Source organism: Carassius gibelio, chromosome A2 (genome assembly GCF_023724105.1).
Source record: "Carassius gibelio isolate Cgi1373 ecotype wild population from Czech Republic chromosome A2, carGib1.2-hapl.c, whole genome shotgun sequence".
Lineage (NCBI taxonomy): Eukaryota > Metazoa > Chordata > Actinopteri > Cypriniformes > Cyprinidae > Carassius > Carassius gibelio.
Genome location: NC_068372.1, coordinates 13,839,570 through 13,856,934, shown reverse-complemented (window position 1 = coordinate 13,856,934; position 17,365 = coordinate 13,839,570). Strand labels below are relative to the sequence as shown.

The 17,365-nt window shown below is 36.5% G+C and overlaps 1 protein-coding gene across 1 annotated transcript; it reads right to left on the bottom strand.

The window, feature by feature from the left end:
• Positions 1–6,007: 6,007 nt before the first annotated feature.
• On the bottom strand, positions 6,008–12,449 carry olfm3b (olfactomedin 3b). The gene is made up of 6 exons (XM_052610655.1): positions 12,253–12,449; positions 9,687–9,830; positions 8,934–9,089; positions 8,335–8,554; positions 8,099–8,205; positions 6,008–7,293 (listed from the first exon to the last, which is right to left on the bottom strand). Exons 1-6 carry the CDS (start codon positions 12,319–12,321, stop codon positions 6,616–6,618), a joined length of 1,374 nt encoding a protein of 457 aa, XP_052466615.1. The 5' UTR covers positions 12,322–12,449; the 3' UTR covers positions 6,008–6,615.
• Between the last annotated feature and the right edge of the window lie 4,916 nt (positions 12,450–17,365).

The following is a 17,365-nucleotide window of genomic DNA, read 5'->3' as shown; positions in this document are numbered from 1 at the left end:
CATTTCATCAAGTGCTTCGAGTTTAATCCTTCTGGTAAGGGGAGACGACCCCCCCATCACGCTTTAACTGTATCCAGCCTTTTATTGATATCCTAGCCTTGATTACTGGCTTGAAGTATGAAGAAAAGTGGAGCAGAGCATTGCTGAGATATCAGCCCTACTGTGAAAGAGTAGATGTGACCACACACACAGATCACCGGAACATTCTCAACCTCTTATTCTGTGTAACAAATGAAAAAGTTTCCTGATGAATAATAATAATAATAATAATAATAATAATAATAATAATAATAATAATAATAATAATAACATTTGTTTTGTAAATGTAAAATTTGTTTGAATGTTAAAAATCATTAATGTTTATCTACTTTTATTAAACATTAACACAGTTACTGTAACTGCAGTTACTGTAAATCTAGAGATCACCTAACATGTTTACAACCAACAACAATATGGATTATGTTTGTTTTGTGTATTTATGTCTGACAACTGATATGCACTAAATGATAATAATGATGATGATGATAATTTAGCTTACATTTCGACTTTTAAAAAAACTTCTTGAACATCTCACTTCAGCACGAATAACTGTAAAAAGCCAAATAATTTATGTAAACAACATATTACAATATTTTATAAAATATTTTAAATATATTCTGAAAAATTAAAATATGTGTTTTTATTAACCATCAAAATGCATTTGGGTCAATTTTGGCTTGGAAGAGAAATTTATTATTATTATTATTATTATTATTATTATTATTATTATTATTATGAATGCATAATTTTCAGTACAGGAACCAAACTTTGTAAATATGACAAGGCTAGTAAAATGCATATTTTGCTAAAATATGTTTTATTAGATATATACCTTTTTTAAAATGTACTTCTTTTGTACACAATTAATTAATATTTATTTTTTCACCTAATTATAATGGTGTTGTTATGTGCTGTTCTTTAGAACCACCTGAAGACACGAATTAGTAGTACCCGATAGGGTTATGTTTAGAACCAATAATCATAATTGTATACAACCATAACCAGAAGATTGTCAATATAATTAATTTACTGGTTTATCTTTAGTTTAAGCTATTAAATAATTAACTGAGCATTCTGTTAATTCACAAGTAAGTCATGGGGACACATATGACAAAAGAACAGTTCATTAAATGCAGTAATATAACCCATCCATTTTATTCAGATATTTTAGCTCTTCTATTTGAAACAGAACATCTGTGGGGGAAAATGTAAAGCCAAATATATAATTCAAGTAATTACCTCAAAATAGGCGACTCTATTAATGACTCCATGTCTCCTCCAGTCCTCCAGATGAAAACCATGCCACACAATCGTCTCCCAGCCTCTTAAAGAATCCATGTTTTCATCCAGCATGTCCATATGAGCAGAAGAGGCCATAACTCCTCAGATAACCCTGCCTTGCCTTTGTTGAATGAGATGTTATCAGCCCACTAAATATCTCCTGCTGAATCCTAATGAGAATGTCAAATGGAGAGTAACTGCTCTCCAGAGCTGGAAATAAATAGACAGTTGTCTCCAGTGATCAATACAGTAGATAATTAGCCATAGAATCAGTCATACATCAAGAGGTGCTGAGGATCTGACAACTGTGCTAATTAAACTGACTGAACAGTGTTTCAGCAAGCAGAGAGTAAATGCCGTTGTAAATTGGAAGTAGTGGGTGAGGTTCTTTCATAATGAACTATATATATATTTATATATAAATATATATATATTATATATATACATATATTTATATATAAATAATATATATATATAACTATATTTATATATATAGTTCATTATGAAAGAACCTCATCCACTACTTCAAATTAACAACGGTTTGTCTAAATATATATACAAGTCAGATGATGAAGACATTTCTCCATTGTTCAGCATGACTTATTTTGAGTTTATAATTATATTCTGATTTTAACCGCTAGGCGGCAGCACTCGCACTCTTTACAGTACACAAGAGCTCGTGTTTTTTGACGCTAGGTTTGCTCTGATAGCAAAATAATGCTGTTCAATCCTAAAACTCTGAAAATAATTAGCATATTTTAGTCATTAATTCCTTTGGGAAATTCTACTGGGTTTTCAGAATACCGGTGTTGCATTATGGTTAAAATTACTAGAGACTTGATCTTGTTTACTGACACTATGAGAAGAAGAAGAAGAAGAAGAAGAAGAAGAAGAAGAAGAAGAAGAAGAAGAAGAAGAAGAAAAATGTAACTAATTATTTAAAATCAGTCTGAGAGGACCTGAATTGGCTGATTGTTGATGGGACTCTAAAACATTTTCCTCAATGGAGATATTTTTCCAGTTATTTGCATTTGGAGATAAAATGCAGATGCCTGTGAAACCTTGATACATGAGATAAATGAGCAATGTATTCTATTGACCTTCATTTCCATGACCAAGGGGGAAGAGAGCATCGAGGATACTCTGGCAGGGGCTGGTTCAGCTGGAAGGGACACATTCACTTGAGTCAACTCGTAGCTATTGGGAATCCTGAATCTTGAAAGAGTTTATATAAGACAGCAAGCCTCACTGGCACTATTTTTAGCCATTGTATGCGTTTCATTTCATGATCTTCATTTTATTAATCTAAAAACACTAGTGTTATCACACACACACACACACACACACACACACACACACACGTTTGTTTTTGTGAAAAGGACATGCCATAGGCGTAATGTTTTTTTTAATGTAGAAACTATATATTCTATCGCCCTTCACCAACCCTAACCCTAACCCTCACAGGAAACTTTGTGCATTTTTACTTTCTCAAAAAAAAAAAAAACTCATTCTGTATGATTTATAAGCGTTTTGAAAAATGGGGACATGGGTTATGTCCTCATAAGTCACCCTCTCCTTGTAATATGTGTCATACCCATGTCATTATACAAAGTTGTGTCCTGATATGTCACAAAAACATGCCCACACACACACCCACCCACACACACACACACACACACACACACACACACACACATGCACACTAGTATGACTACCATCATACTGAACACTGCATGGACTTCTGCAGCTGCAGAGGGAAATAATTAATTCACATGGAGTGACACTCAAAGACCTCAACCAAAAAGCCAGAAAGATCCCTGCATTCACACCAGAACTTGTCAGAGACAATGACGTCCGCACCTACCTGTGAGACCTGGACCAGTGTGAACTACCAAGATAGACTCTATCTGCTCTGAATCACCTCTAGCCCTGAGGTGCGACACTTCCTCTACAGCCAGGACACATCCAGTCTGACTACAGGCAGCTTAAACAAGCTATCATAAAGGAGTTCTCAGACTCAGAGTCTGAACACGGACTGATTACTGCCCTAGCCAGTAGCCACCCGGCATGAAATCCCCATGCTTACTACCACAGACTTCCACAAGCTAACTTCAGAGCTCGCAGTGAATCTGGGATGGAGGAGGACACCAGTCTCAAAAGCCTTTTCCTCTGAAACCTCCATCACATTGTAACTCACCATTTAAGCATTATGGCCTGCACAATGCCTGTTCAACAACCTGACACAGAAAGCCTTTAGCAGGTGAATTCAGGTAAACTGGAAGACTTTTTGCTTTGCTTTTTGAGACAAAAATGTCCCAATTTACATGAATCTATAAACCACTCTGTATCTGGCTATTTTAACAGATATATGCATTCAAAAAGATAGAAAGCTTTATGAATACATGAACATTTTATTGCAATAAATTCAAACTGCTAGTGAAAATGTAGTACAGCTGAAATTGCTATAGCTATACACTACCGTTCAAAACTAGGACTAAGGATGCATGTAATAAAAACTGAATAAATTGATTTCTATTTTAAGCTTCAGTCTTCAGTGTCGCATGTTATTTCAGAAAACATTCTATTGTGCTGTTTTGCAGCTCGAGAAACATTTCTAATTATTATCAATGTTAGAAAACACCTATGCTTCTTAATATTTTAATATTAAGCAGCACAGGTGTTTTCTAACGTTGAAGCGGTGATCATTTTCCAGGATTCTTTGATGAATAGAAAGTTTAAAGAACAGCATTATTTAAAAAAAAAAAAAAAAAAAAATATATATATATATATATATATATATATATATATATATAATTTTTTTTAACTGCAAAATCTCTTTATCTCACTAATAGCGATAAATAGCCTAAATACTGTATACATATAATATATACATACATATATGTGTGTGTGTGTGTGTGTGTTTTAAACCAGAGAATAGCTTAACAAATGGCTGTGCACAGTTATTGACAGTTTATATGCAGCTGGAAGCTAATAAATGCACATTCTGAGCCATGTGACATGGTCTCTTTCTCATTTCACTATGTCTAATGATTTCAGACCCAATCACTCTGATACTCCACCTGAGAAGTGACTCAACTTTATACGCCTGCAACACCCGCAAGCCTGCTGCTTGCACACTGCTGTTTTCTCTGTGCTCTCTTCATTGTCTGTCCGCATCTCCGGGTGCCTGCTGAGAGGGGTGTTGAGAAAGTTAATTTTAGTGTTGGCCTTATATGCTATGCTTGGCCTGTCTCAGTCAGCACCTGCCCCAGCTTTGATACTGGGTGACAGTCTGCCTGATTCATCTGCCCAGGAGCTGTCAGTCAAACGGCCAGTCATGGGCACTGTATTCAACACAGACACCCCAGAGCACTGGGCTGACCGGAGCCAGGTCACACACGACAAATTAGGAGGAGACTCTCATTCATTCAAGTTAGTGATTATATTGTCTGTCATTGAGAGGTGATACGTGAGCAGATTGGGCAAGTGGTGAACGGAGCCAAATTTCACTGGTAAAAAGAAGGTAAAGGTACGATTTTCCTTACAGATAATTGCTTCATATTGTTGTATCCCATATTATTTTATCCCTTGGTAAAAATAAAAAAGCACACTGAATCAGGGTTACAGTGGACATCATTTCTAATACACACACCTGCGGTGCTAATTTAGCAACTTTTTAATTTGCTGAAAGCTCCTGAATATTTTCGTGTCAGCACATTTCGACTCCTCTCTGGAGCTAAAAGCTTTCTGACGGAGCGTGAACTTAGGAAAACTAAAAAGTTAGCAAATTATATATGTGCTTTGATCTAACGATGTCCAAGCCAGCAAGATCATATTTTTATCCAGAACTTTGCTTATTTATCTAAATCACTTTATCACATTAAATTGCCCATAATTATTACACAGCTCTCTGGAGTACTTGATTCTGTTTTATCAATCTCAGTCAGAACTGTATAATAAATAACAAATCCAGTCTTTCATGTTCGTTTATTATATGTAATAAGAATGGAAATATGCAATAGTCGTGTGGTTATTATAGCAAATGAAACCCTTTGAGGATCTAGAAGGATACAAGCCCTGATCCTGAGATCCTCTGTCAGGATTTATTTTGTGATAATACCCAGCTGACGGTGCATTATCCCTCATTCTCACTCTGCTGAATAATGTTTCTCTGAATCAGGGGCCTGCAGAGGTGTGTTGACTGAAGTGAAATTGTATTCGTCAGACTAGCGCTGTCACTTGTTTCTGAATCAGCAGACGGGAAGTGAACACGATGTACAAAAATGTTCCTTTAAGGGGGAAATGAATGACTTTGGTATTTTTCATTTAGGTATATGAATATTGATAGAGCATCCTCTGGCATAGAACCGGCTGAATCACATGTTTTGAGAAAACAACAGCATAATAAGCTGTTCTGTTTCAATGTCTGAACAGAGGAAAGTGTTTTTTTTTTCTCTGATCATTGTCACTAAATGAAGAATAAACTCTTTGGAGATGATGAAAACTAGAAGGATAATTTCTCATCAACATCAAAAGCAAAATCACAAAGCCCTCAGAAATTTCAGAAGTTCTCTCATCCGTGAATTTCCTTGAGCAGAAAAAAGAAAGCACGAACAAAGCCTTTGTTGAATTACATCTGGAAACATTATTGAATAGCATTCTCTGACAAAAAAAATGCTATTCTCTCTGTGGAACATGGTATTTTAAAGAACACTGGGAACCAAACATTGGAGCCCATTTATTTCCATAATATAGATATATTACTTGTTCCACAGATGAAAGAAAGCCATAACGTTTTGGCACAACACAAAGATGAGTAAGTAATGACACATTTATTTTTGGGTGAACAATCCCCTTGAATGCTGGAAAATATGTCCTTACTCCTCTAAACATTTGACAAGCTTAAACTAAGCGACACAGTTTGCTAGATCAGCATATAATCTCCATAAAAAGGATTTTTTTTATTTAATGTTTCTACGTTTTTAGTTAAAAGTATTTGTTACACTCTGCTGAATCGCATAGTATAGATGAACACCATTGCTACACACTGAAAGTTGCACAAACAACATTTAAACAGAGCCTTAAAAGTCCATGAATGTCCTTATCCGAGTCCGAGTTTGAGTTTAATGACTACTGTTTTACAAACGGAGGAGTGCATTGCTGACTGACATCTCCAGAGGCACTCAACCTCACACTAAGCACATCTTTTGATTGAAATATATAAAACCCGTTATTTCATAGCAATACCGCAGCGATTACAGAATCAAGTTTTCCTCTCACCTCAGGGCAGATCCATCAGGATTCATCATCAGTTTTAATAATGTGGAACAGCGTGACGTTGAACAGTACCTGGTGGCCATTGTTCCAGCCGTAAAGTGCACGATCCCTGGCGTTGTAATCCAGCATGGACATGTGAAAGTACTGGTTATGGATGGGGATGTCCATGTACTCATAGGTAGAGGTTTTGGTGGAATAAGAGTAGTATACCTTAGCACCAGTCAGGTGGGAGTTTGTGATGTACAGCGTGCCGCAGATCATGAAGGACTCACCCGCGTTCCGTTTGGAGTATTCTGTGTTCCAAGAGTTCAGCACCTGAATGGTCAGAGGATCCAGCTGGCTGATGACTATATTCCCTGCATTCTGATTGGTGGCATAGATGGCCCATAAACCAAGCTCATCGGCCATCAGGTCAATGTCTGAGAATCCGCCCCAAGTGTAGGGGTAGACGTTGTGGAAGCCGGCAGACTCCAGTGCTCGTTGGGTCATGACCCGGCCACTTTCAAAGCTGTATCTGACAATGATGTTGCTCTGATACTTGTTGTAGTACAGGGAGCCGTTGTAGACGACATGATTGGTTCCCGCCCAGTGGAACGGAAGGTTGTAGGTTCTTGACTCGACCCCAGCTACAAAGTCGCTAACCGATTTATACTCACGGACAATCTTGTTGTTTGTATAGCTGTCCATGTACCAGACCTGCATTAGAACATAACAATTGTGATGAATAACATGTGGAACTTGCATCTTATATATGCATCATCTAAGGAGCACAACAAAATGTATTCAGTAAGTAAAACATTTCATTCAATTTCTCCATATAGACAGAGATTTTACTTATAAACCTTTTAAGACACCTCACCATGAGCTCTGAGTTATTCTTCAGCAGAAGCCATAATTCAGTGTGACTTGAAAATTATCCTCAGACACCATTCAGATATACTGATTTGATGCTCAAGAAACATTTGTGTTATCATGGCTCAATTTTCTCTGTAATCTGTTATCTGGTATTTTTATTTTTATTTTTATTTTATTTTTTTACTGAATGGAAAGTTCAAAAGAACATAATTAATTCGAATTTTAAAGAATTAAATGATGAATAAAATTATACATTTTAAACAAAAAAGTAAATTATTTATATTAAATTGTTGTATTTACTTGAATATGTAACTGATATTAAATTACAGTCATGTCTATCTATCTATCTATCTATCTATCTATCATATTTTTTTTGCTTCGAATCAAAGTTTATAAGTTGTGATTGATCTCAGAGCTGGTTGGTTTTATCACTGGTTTTGAAGTCTTTGAACTCTTTATCTGAGTTATTTTTTATTTTCTTTTTTTCTTTTTTATTATGCACAAAAATAATGGAAAATCTAGTTTCTGGAAGCAATGCTGCTGAAAAGCATAACAAATATTCCACAATGTTTGCCCACTTTTCAGTGGCATTGCCTCCAGGAACTAGTTTTTCCATCGTTTCTGTCCATTATAATAGTCTTATTACCTTGTTGTTCTTAGGTGAAGCCTGAGGGTCTGTCATCCAAGCTCCAAACCTCGTTCCCGATGTCTTTACAGTGATGGGCCCCGTGATTTTCATCAACTTACCACAGGCTGACACAGTGCAGAATGACAAGTAATATCAGCTGCTATATAAGCATGTCAAGACATTTTGAGCTTTAAAGGTACACATACCATACCACACAAGCAGATACCACAAAAGTCATGTTGAGTTGAACTCACTGAGTTTGTTCATACAGTTCCTCAGTCTTCCTTCCAAGCCGAGAACCCTTTGCTGGAGTTCCTCATAATCATACGCTCCTATCTCCTCCTGGATAGCAGTCAGCACAAGAGACAGGTTCCTGATCTCCTCCTTGAACTGGGAAATGAGTGTGGCATCGGTCTTGTACTGCTCCAGCACTGGAATCAGCGGCTGCAGCTCATTCATCTTCCCCTTCAGCTCCTGCAAAAACCAGACAGACATTTAAATAGAAATCACATAAGTGGAGATTTGCTTACATTAACAGAAACAGATGCAAGAGCATTGCACAGCTCGCCCAGTAAACAGCAAGACGTTCTGAACAATGACCTGCTAGACTGAAATGATATTACTGCTTGGAAATAAAACACGACCTTTAGATGTTTACAGGATTTCCAGGAATGCTGAAATGGGTGTGGCCTTTTGAAACGTTTGTGAAGGATAAAGACAAGAAGCTTTAAAGTGGGATTTGATTCTTCATTCTTGGAGAGTAATGGCACGAGTGTGGCTTTTTCAAACTGTTCTGTTCATATGAGAAAGGAGCATTGATTTCCTCTGAGGCATGAGTTTAATGGTAGCTCACCTGAAAGTTTTTAGTCAATAATGTTCTTCGGTTCGACTCGATTTGTCTGAACTTGGACCGGAGTCCTTTCATCTGGCTCTCCATTTTCATGACGTACTGGAAGTCCCTCTGGGTCCTCAGGTTCAGCACTTCGATCGATTGCGACATGTTCTGAATCTTAAGAGAGGAAGATGGGCCGAAATGAAGTTAGGATCCATTAATCATTCTTTGAACTGCGAAAAGGAAGAAGGCGATAGATTTAAATAATATTTTCAACTGGTGTAAATCAGCCCTGACACTATGTCTTCAGGGAATTCTGCATTTCCATAATTCCACTTAACGCAACCCAAGTAAAGACGGAAAGATCTTAGACACATACCACAGCTGACACATTTAAAACAGGATAAAAATCAGACTATGGTTCGGTCAACCCTATTACTTCCTTCACTAGCATCCACCAAACAAAGTATGACACAGATATGTCTTATGGGCCAATAACTATTTGACATTTTTACAGTAACACAGAAACAAAGCTTAGGAAGTAGAAACAAGAGGGAGCCTAAAGAACCATTCAGGACTTTTTGCATTACCATCATCTTTATGCTCCTACACAATCAGCTGCAGAGAAGCCTGTGGCAATCTTAATAGATGACAATGGCGAGCAGTCTAGCATAATGCTTACAAATTGCCGATATGAAAGCTTTTGTTATCTAAACCACATGTCAATATAAAGCGACTTCAGAGCTCTTAGACATGCATTATGTGCACACACACCTTCTCCAGTAACTGGCGGAGCTGTCTGCTCTTTGCGTCTCTGGAGCACAGGTTCTGTTCTGGTGCCACCACCGTACAGATGCAGCGGCCATCAGCATCCTGCGCTGAACTGTACACCTGCCAGCCTTCCTTGGGTCTGATGGTCTGTACGAACATACACACAGACATTCTCAATGCAATGAATTTTAATGTGACATAATCTGATTTCCACGCCTCAAGCATGGTTTAAGCAGCAGAGTGAAACTGAGATGTGGATATTTAGTGAGAACTACAATAAAATTCCATGGCTATCCACTTCTTCAGTGCTTCATTTTATTATCCCTTTTTTAAATTAAATATTACTGCATTTTTTTATTATTATTACATATTATTACAATTACTTATTATATTCGTTTTACAGAGAGATGATTGACTAAATATATAAATCATTTTTAAATATGCATATCATTTTGTTTTGTATTTAAATCTGGGGAGTCAATATTTTACTTCAAACTTTTGCATCTGGTTAAAATACCCATGATATTGCTTTCTCCAGAGAAAAAAAAGTAATTGTGGCTGAATCAGCAGAGAAATATGCACAGAACAAGCACCGATTACTAGCAAAACTGTTCAAAACACTACTAAACAAATATGCTGGTGGATAATGATGTGAGAGGACAGCAAGGGATGTATTTTATCACTAGAGGAAGCATTATTATGGATTATAGACATGTATTTGGTGAAAAATTATGGCTTGAAGCTAAAAATCCTAAAAGAAGAAAGCCTGATTAAGCTTTTTTGCTTAACAAGGCATTCATTGATGGACAGGAGTCCGGTAGATTACTTGTCGATTATTGAGATGTTTTTATCAGCTGTTCGGACCCTCATTCTGACGGTACCCATTCACTGCACAGGATCCAGTGACGTAATGCTACATTTCCTCAAATCTGTTCTGATAAATGAACAAACTCGTCTACATTTTGGCCTGACGGTGAGTAAATTTTCAGCAAACTTATTGTTTCCTTTAAATATGTGTCTCTGACTATAAGACACTATATGGTTAATTTTAAATCGAAAGAAAAGCACAGGATAAATATTGTGCAGTTACTGTGTATTCCACTGATTTTTCATTTCGATTCATCAAAATTCTGAAAACAATTCAAGCACACGTCACTAAAACAAGGCAGGGCATAAATAGCATGTTTTGATGACAAATAGCACGCTGTCGCAACACCTTCATGATAAAGCCTCTCTCTGCATTCATCTCCCAAAATTTCCATAGATTGTCTGCAAAAATAAAGGCGCTTCGTAAACACCCACATTCAGTTTTTTCCCAACTCTCACAGCGGGCTCTGAAAGGCCGACTCTGGGGACTAGCCTTTTACAGGCGAGCTGAAAAACAGAGTTCTTTACACACTCTGGCACACTTCCTGATGCTGCTGCAACTAACAACTAACTGCAATTTCAGCAAACTGTATCATCTCCAAGTTGGATGGGTACTTCCTGCTAGTTCACTGCCATTATGAAATATGAGCAGAGGGATTCTGCTCCTCAAATAAGACCTGCAGCTGGGTTTATGAAGACTGGATGAGAGATCCTCATAAAACTCTGACTGATACTACAGATTTCTTTTATATCTGAACACATATGACATGACATCAAATTGATGCAGTTATTTGGATGTAATGTGAAAAATAAATGGCTGTACAGATCAGATCTTGACCCAGTGCTAAAATAGACCCATTAGTGATTGTGTACAGATTAAGTGCTGAGAATACACTCAGAACACTGAGGAGAAAAATATTTCCTCATTAAAATACTTTATCAACATCAAATACTGTAGATTAGTATACTATTGAACTCTCAATTTAACAAAATAGTAATAGAATAATCCTTGATATCAGGTTACGGTTAAGTTAAAATGTATCGCAATGTCCATTTCATACACATACAGTACATGTTGTTATACTGTATAGTAACTGCATGTAATTATTGTAATTATAAGTTACTTTTGTACTTACTGTAGGAAACATCCATCTTAATTTGTATTGTAGTGTAAATCTTAGTATAGTAGTGTACATGTAATGGAAAGGGGAAAAAATGGGGGAAAATGCAATTTTCACGATCATTTCGACACGCACAAAATGTACACAAAATGTATTTTAATGTAAATATACAGTTCTAAAAAAGACACCTAAAAGTGTGACCAAACACTCGAGATGAAATAAACAGCCAAGAAATGCCTGCTGAATGCTTTAATGTGCAATATCTCATTCACTATAACATGAATAAAAGATCTAAAAATATTATCTGTGACCATTTGTGCTGCATCCACTAGAGAATTACAGAAACTCAGGCTTTTCGATTTTTAAATCACATTTTGTAAAGTATCTCACATATCTCAAGATTTTAACCCAGCTTAGTTTTATTACATTTTCTTTTCTCTTTCTCGCTGAGGTTACAATTAAAAGGATCTTATCGCACTTTGCATATATCTCGTTCCTATGACTCAGTTGTGTAGTAGGAGCGGGACTCAGACATGTCAAGTTTCTGTCTATGTAAAGTCAGGAAGGTGCGCAGCACTCACCGCGGAAGGGCAGTATCCAAGCAGAGCGAGAAAACACAGCGGCTTCAGCACCACGAACAGCGCCCGCATTCTGCCTCCGGTCTCCCTCCCACGTCTCTCTTACAGCCTGATTCACTCTCCGATGTTTCAGATCGAGCTTCTTGTCAGTATCGTGGGATCTGAGCCCCTTGATAGAGCCGCTGAAAGTGCGTGCGCTGTCATCGTCGCTCCGGGCGCAGAAAAAGTTTGAGAGATGTGTGGAGACTCTCAGCGGATATTACATCATTAGAGCATTTCGAACGATTCTGGCTCCTTAACAAATCCATTAACGATCATTTAGATCAATTAAGAAGACAATATATTTGGAAATAAGAACTGAGATTTAATTGCACTTTTAAAGATGGCTTAAATGTGATATTGGGTATAACAAATTGGGTATAACAAACCTATTACACTGAAGAAAAAAAAGTTAGTTACATCATTCATTCATTCATTCATTCATTCATTATTATTATTATTATTATTATATTTAAACTGATCACTGATTTCGGCAAGCCATATATATCTTTCTTTCTGCTTTGTTATGTGAACAACCATTTAGCAACTACAGGGTTTTTTAGTCTCACAAGTATAACAATTTCGGCTTCGTTTCAAATAACGAATTACTAATATCTTGTGGTTCATTAAGTGAGTCAGACTCGAAATTCAGCCAGCCTTCACGATAATTATTAAGAAACGGAATGAGAAACGGAAGTACGCCCCTTATAATGATTCAGATGAACTCACTGGAACTACTTTCTGATTCTTTTTTTTTTTTAGCTGATGAACAATAAAAACTCTGACAGCCAACAAGAATCCATTCTGATTTGAGCAGCTTGAGCATTTAAAGCTGCAGCGCGCTCTTAGACAGGACAGGACGTTATCATCCCTTGGCAGTGGAAAGAGTACTGAAAAATATAGACTACTCGAGTAAATGTAGCCTATTTTGTGTGAGTGAATAAAATAAAAAAGTACATACTGTAATTCACATTATCATTTGTTGTTTGTCAGAAAGAATTAAGAATATATCATCCAGTTTTATTTTAGACTGTGAACTTTAAAATACATCAAAACAACACACACACACACTATTAAAGAGATGAAAAGATGAAAGTTACTCTTCGTATACTCATCACCACCATAAATCATAATTTTAGAAAAAAATTACATTCAATAAGTATATATATATATATATATATATATATATATATATATATATATATATATATATATATATATATATATATATAGGTTTGGATGGTCTGCAAACTGGAGCAGATCGAGTGTGTTGGGGAGTCTGGTTTTGATGTTGTGCATGACTAACCTCTTAAAGCACTTCATCATGATTGGAGTCAGTGCTATGGGATGGTAGTCATTTAGACAGGACACAGGTGATTTCTTTTGGTACTGGTATAATTGTTGTGGATTTGAGATGTGGGGATAACTGCCTGGCTCAGTCTCTCAGTACAAGGCCAGATATGTTGTCATGACCCGCAGCCTTGCGTGGGTTAATCCTAGATAGAGTCTTCCTTAGGTCAGCTGGAGACAGACAGAGCACCTGGTCTTTGGGAGGTATGGGCAGTTTTTGTGCAGGTGTGTCAATCTGCATGTCAAACCGTGAATACAAGTTGTTGAGTGGATCTAGGATGGATGTGTCATTATCACAAGCCTGTGGTGTGTGTTTGTAGTCAGTGATGGTCTGAATGGCTTGCCACAGGCTCCATGTGTCTCTGCTGTCTGTGAAGTGATGGTGGATATCGTCTGTAGACCTATAAATGCTCAAATTGCACATCAGAATTTGGAGAATAGACTTCACTGTGCCTCAGTTAGTTGCTTGGCAACATCTGTGGTTAGCCTGTCCTTTTTTAGAGGTAGGGTTCCGTCTTTATCTGTTCCTTTATCAAAATATATTTTTATTTTAGTTTTCAGTGTCATATCAGTTTACAATCCATGTTAGTGAAATCACACTCATTAAGAGACATTATTGAACAATTAAAAATAAGTTGTCTTTGAATTATGGAAGCAGTCATTTTAATTGAGCAATGCTTCACTAAAACCTGACGGCACCAGCTTGACTTTACATTATCCTGCTTACACAAATACTCATCAAATATATATATATAAAAACATAAAATATTGTTCTTGAAATTGATATAATCTAATATAATGTATATTAGGCCTATCTTAAAGCTTTCACTAATAAACAACACAATTAACAAGATAAACACTACAACAAAATAGTTAAAGGAGTAGTTTTTTGCACCCATTATCTGTACTTCCTGGATCCTCTGCAGTGAATGGGTGCCGTACAAATTTTGCTTTTGAGAGTCCAAACATCTGATAAAAACATCACAATAATCCACACAACTCAATTAACCATCAATTAACATCTAATGTAGTGTACAGCTGCATTTTTGTAAGAAACAAATACATCACGGCATTTGAATTATTGCCAAAATAAAAGTCCATAATCTATAACGCTTCCTCCAGTGAAAACATCCATCCCCTGCCTATTCTCTAACATCAAAATCTACTGAAATAACTGTTTTCACTCATAAACGGTTTGATCCGTACATATTTCTTTCCTGATTCAGAATTCTTTTACTGGAGAAAGCAATATTGTGGATAGAGGACTCACATCTTAGCCGGAAACAACTGTTTAAAAGCTAGACATCAAATGTATAGCATGATTGACAATTAATAGTGACGTATTCCAGTGAAGTATGCTTTGTACTACATAATTGCTATAAATAATAGAAATAGTGAATTTGCAAAAGAAGAAAGATTGAGAGCTGTTAGCCCTTAGGGTCAATTGTCCTTGAAAGCACTTTCAAGAAGTCACAGAAGTCACTTTCAAACCAAGCAGCTTTCTTTTGGTCAAGCTGGATAATCCACAAAAACACATGCCCAGTAAAACGTTTCTTTCCGTTCCAATGTGATATGTCTTCATTTAAACTACATTTGTGGAATCTCTGGAACCCTCTCACACAAGCGCATGTCAAAGAAGGTGGCTATTGTTGTTGTTGTCTCTAGTAACAGTTTGTTGTCATGCCGACTCCTCTGGGCCAGTGTCAGGGCCGGCCGAGGCATAAGCGAACTAAGCGGCTGCTTGGGGGCCCCCCAATAATTTTTTTTTTTTTTTTTTTTTTTTTTTTACAATTAAATAACTTAAACAAGTGATATAAATGAGTGAATGAATAATGAACGAGTAAATGAATAATTCAAGACAAGAAAATTATTATTTACCAACAACTGCTGCTGTGTCTGCTAGCGTTTGAGTCATGCGCAATTGCGCACACCTCGCGCGTATTGACAATTCGCGCCGGCGCGCAAGTGCGCGTCACTGTAATGATAAGCCATGTCACAAAGAGGATCTATCCCTCTGGTGCCAAAAGAAGAAAAGGACATAATGTTGGCTTGGACGTTCGAGAGTCTCAAATTTAGGGACCGTCTCTAAAGTTACATGCGATATTGGTATACACTTTTCTAACGTCAGTGGCATTTGAGGAGAATGACTTACAGTCATAAAAACAACTGTAATCGTTCATCTAGGTGTCAGCTATAAAGCACAATTGAATATAATGTTGAATATTTATTAAAATAAAATAAAAAGATTTGCGGTCACCTTATACATTTTTTATATATATTTAAAAAAATTATAAATCATTTAGGTAAAAACGAGGCCCGTTTATCACTTTCAGGCACATTCCTTTAAAAAAAAAAAATTCTATTTTTTTTTTCAGGTTCCCTTACAAAAATTACCCATGGTTTTATCAATAACACCACAAATCATCGTTCTTGTAGCCATGTCAACTGCATATTATTAACCATGGTTTTGTTACTTCAAATAATAATTTACAAAGAAGTATTCATATACTGTAATCTTTTTTTGTTGTTGTTGTTGCTATAAAACAGACCTAAGCCATCAATAGCCTTTAAAATGACTTTATATAAATTATTGCATAATTGAAATTATTGCAAGAGACTCGGGCCGGCACTGGCCAGTGTTATAGCACTAGTGCACACACACAAAAACACGTGAATGGAAACTTGTTTAAAAAAAAAAAAAAAAGAAACAACAAAAAAAGATAATAATAATAAATAAGAATATTTTGTTATTTTAATTTTTATAATTATAATTATGAGGAAAAAAGTCAGCATTGTGGGATAATTTTATAACATGTTTTATTTCATCTTATTATATTTTATTTTATATAAAAAAAAATGTATGTATGGAATCCACCATGGGATGTATATATATATATATATATATATATACTGTATATATCCTCCATGGTGGCTTCCATACTTGAGCAAGCCGAACACAAGAAAGTGAAAAATCAGAATTTTTGCCAGCAGAACACACATTGTACGAAAGCCGTAGCATGTGTGTAAAAACCAATGTATTCTTAGGCCTTCAGTATTTATTTTGCTAAATATGGATTTGCTGCCTTAAGTGAAGACACTGAAGACAAACGGAGACACTGACCCAGCAGGCTGCAACGTACACTCTCTGAATCACACTAACACATTAACTCTGGGCACGTTTGTGTCTGGCATCTGGCCACAGGTGCTGCCTGCTAGAGCTCTGAATGAAAGGTGTTCCCAACAGGAATGGGATGCCAGACACACACACACACACACATACACACTCACACAACCAGAACCTTTACGAAGAGACGTTATTCATGAGCTGGAGCATCTCACCAGTCATTACTCAGACAGGAGCTGTCTCAATTAAGGCAAATAAGCTTTGCTGATTTATTTTGGACACTTAGGCACATCAAAAATGGAGGCCACAGTGAAGCCAAAGATAATGGACCTTCTGCTTGTGGAACATTTGGCTACATCACTGCTGTTCTCCCAGTAAAGTTTTATATATGGTATGCTGTATTTAATATAATCCATGGCATTGTTGTACCCGTCGATACCCCAGAAAGAATTACAAGAAAGAATACAAAATAAGATATATATTTTTAAAGAATTAATAGGCATGATGAACCCAACCAAGATTTAAACCTCTGCCAGAAATTTGTGTTTTGGGAAATGAACTCACTGTAAAATAGACCAGCTGTTACTAAATAGAAAATGTAGT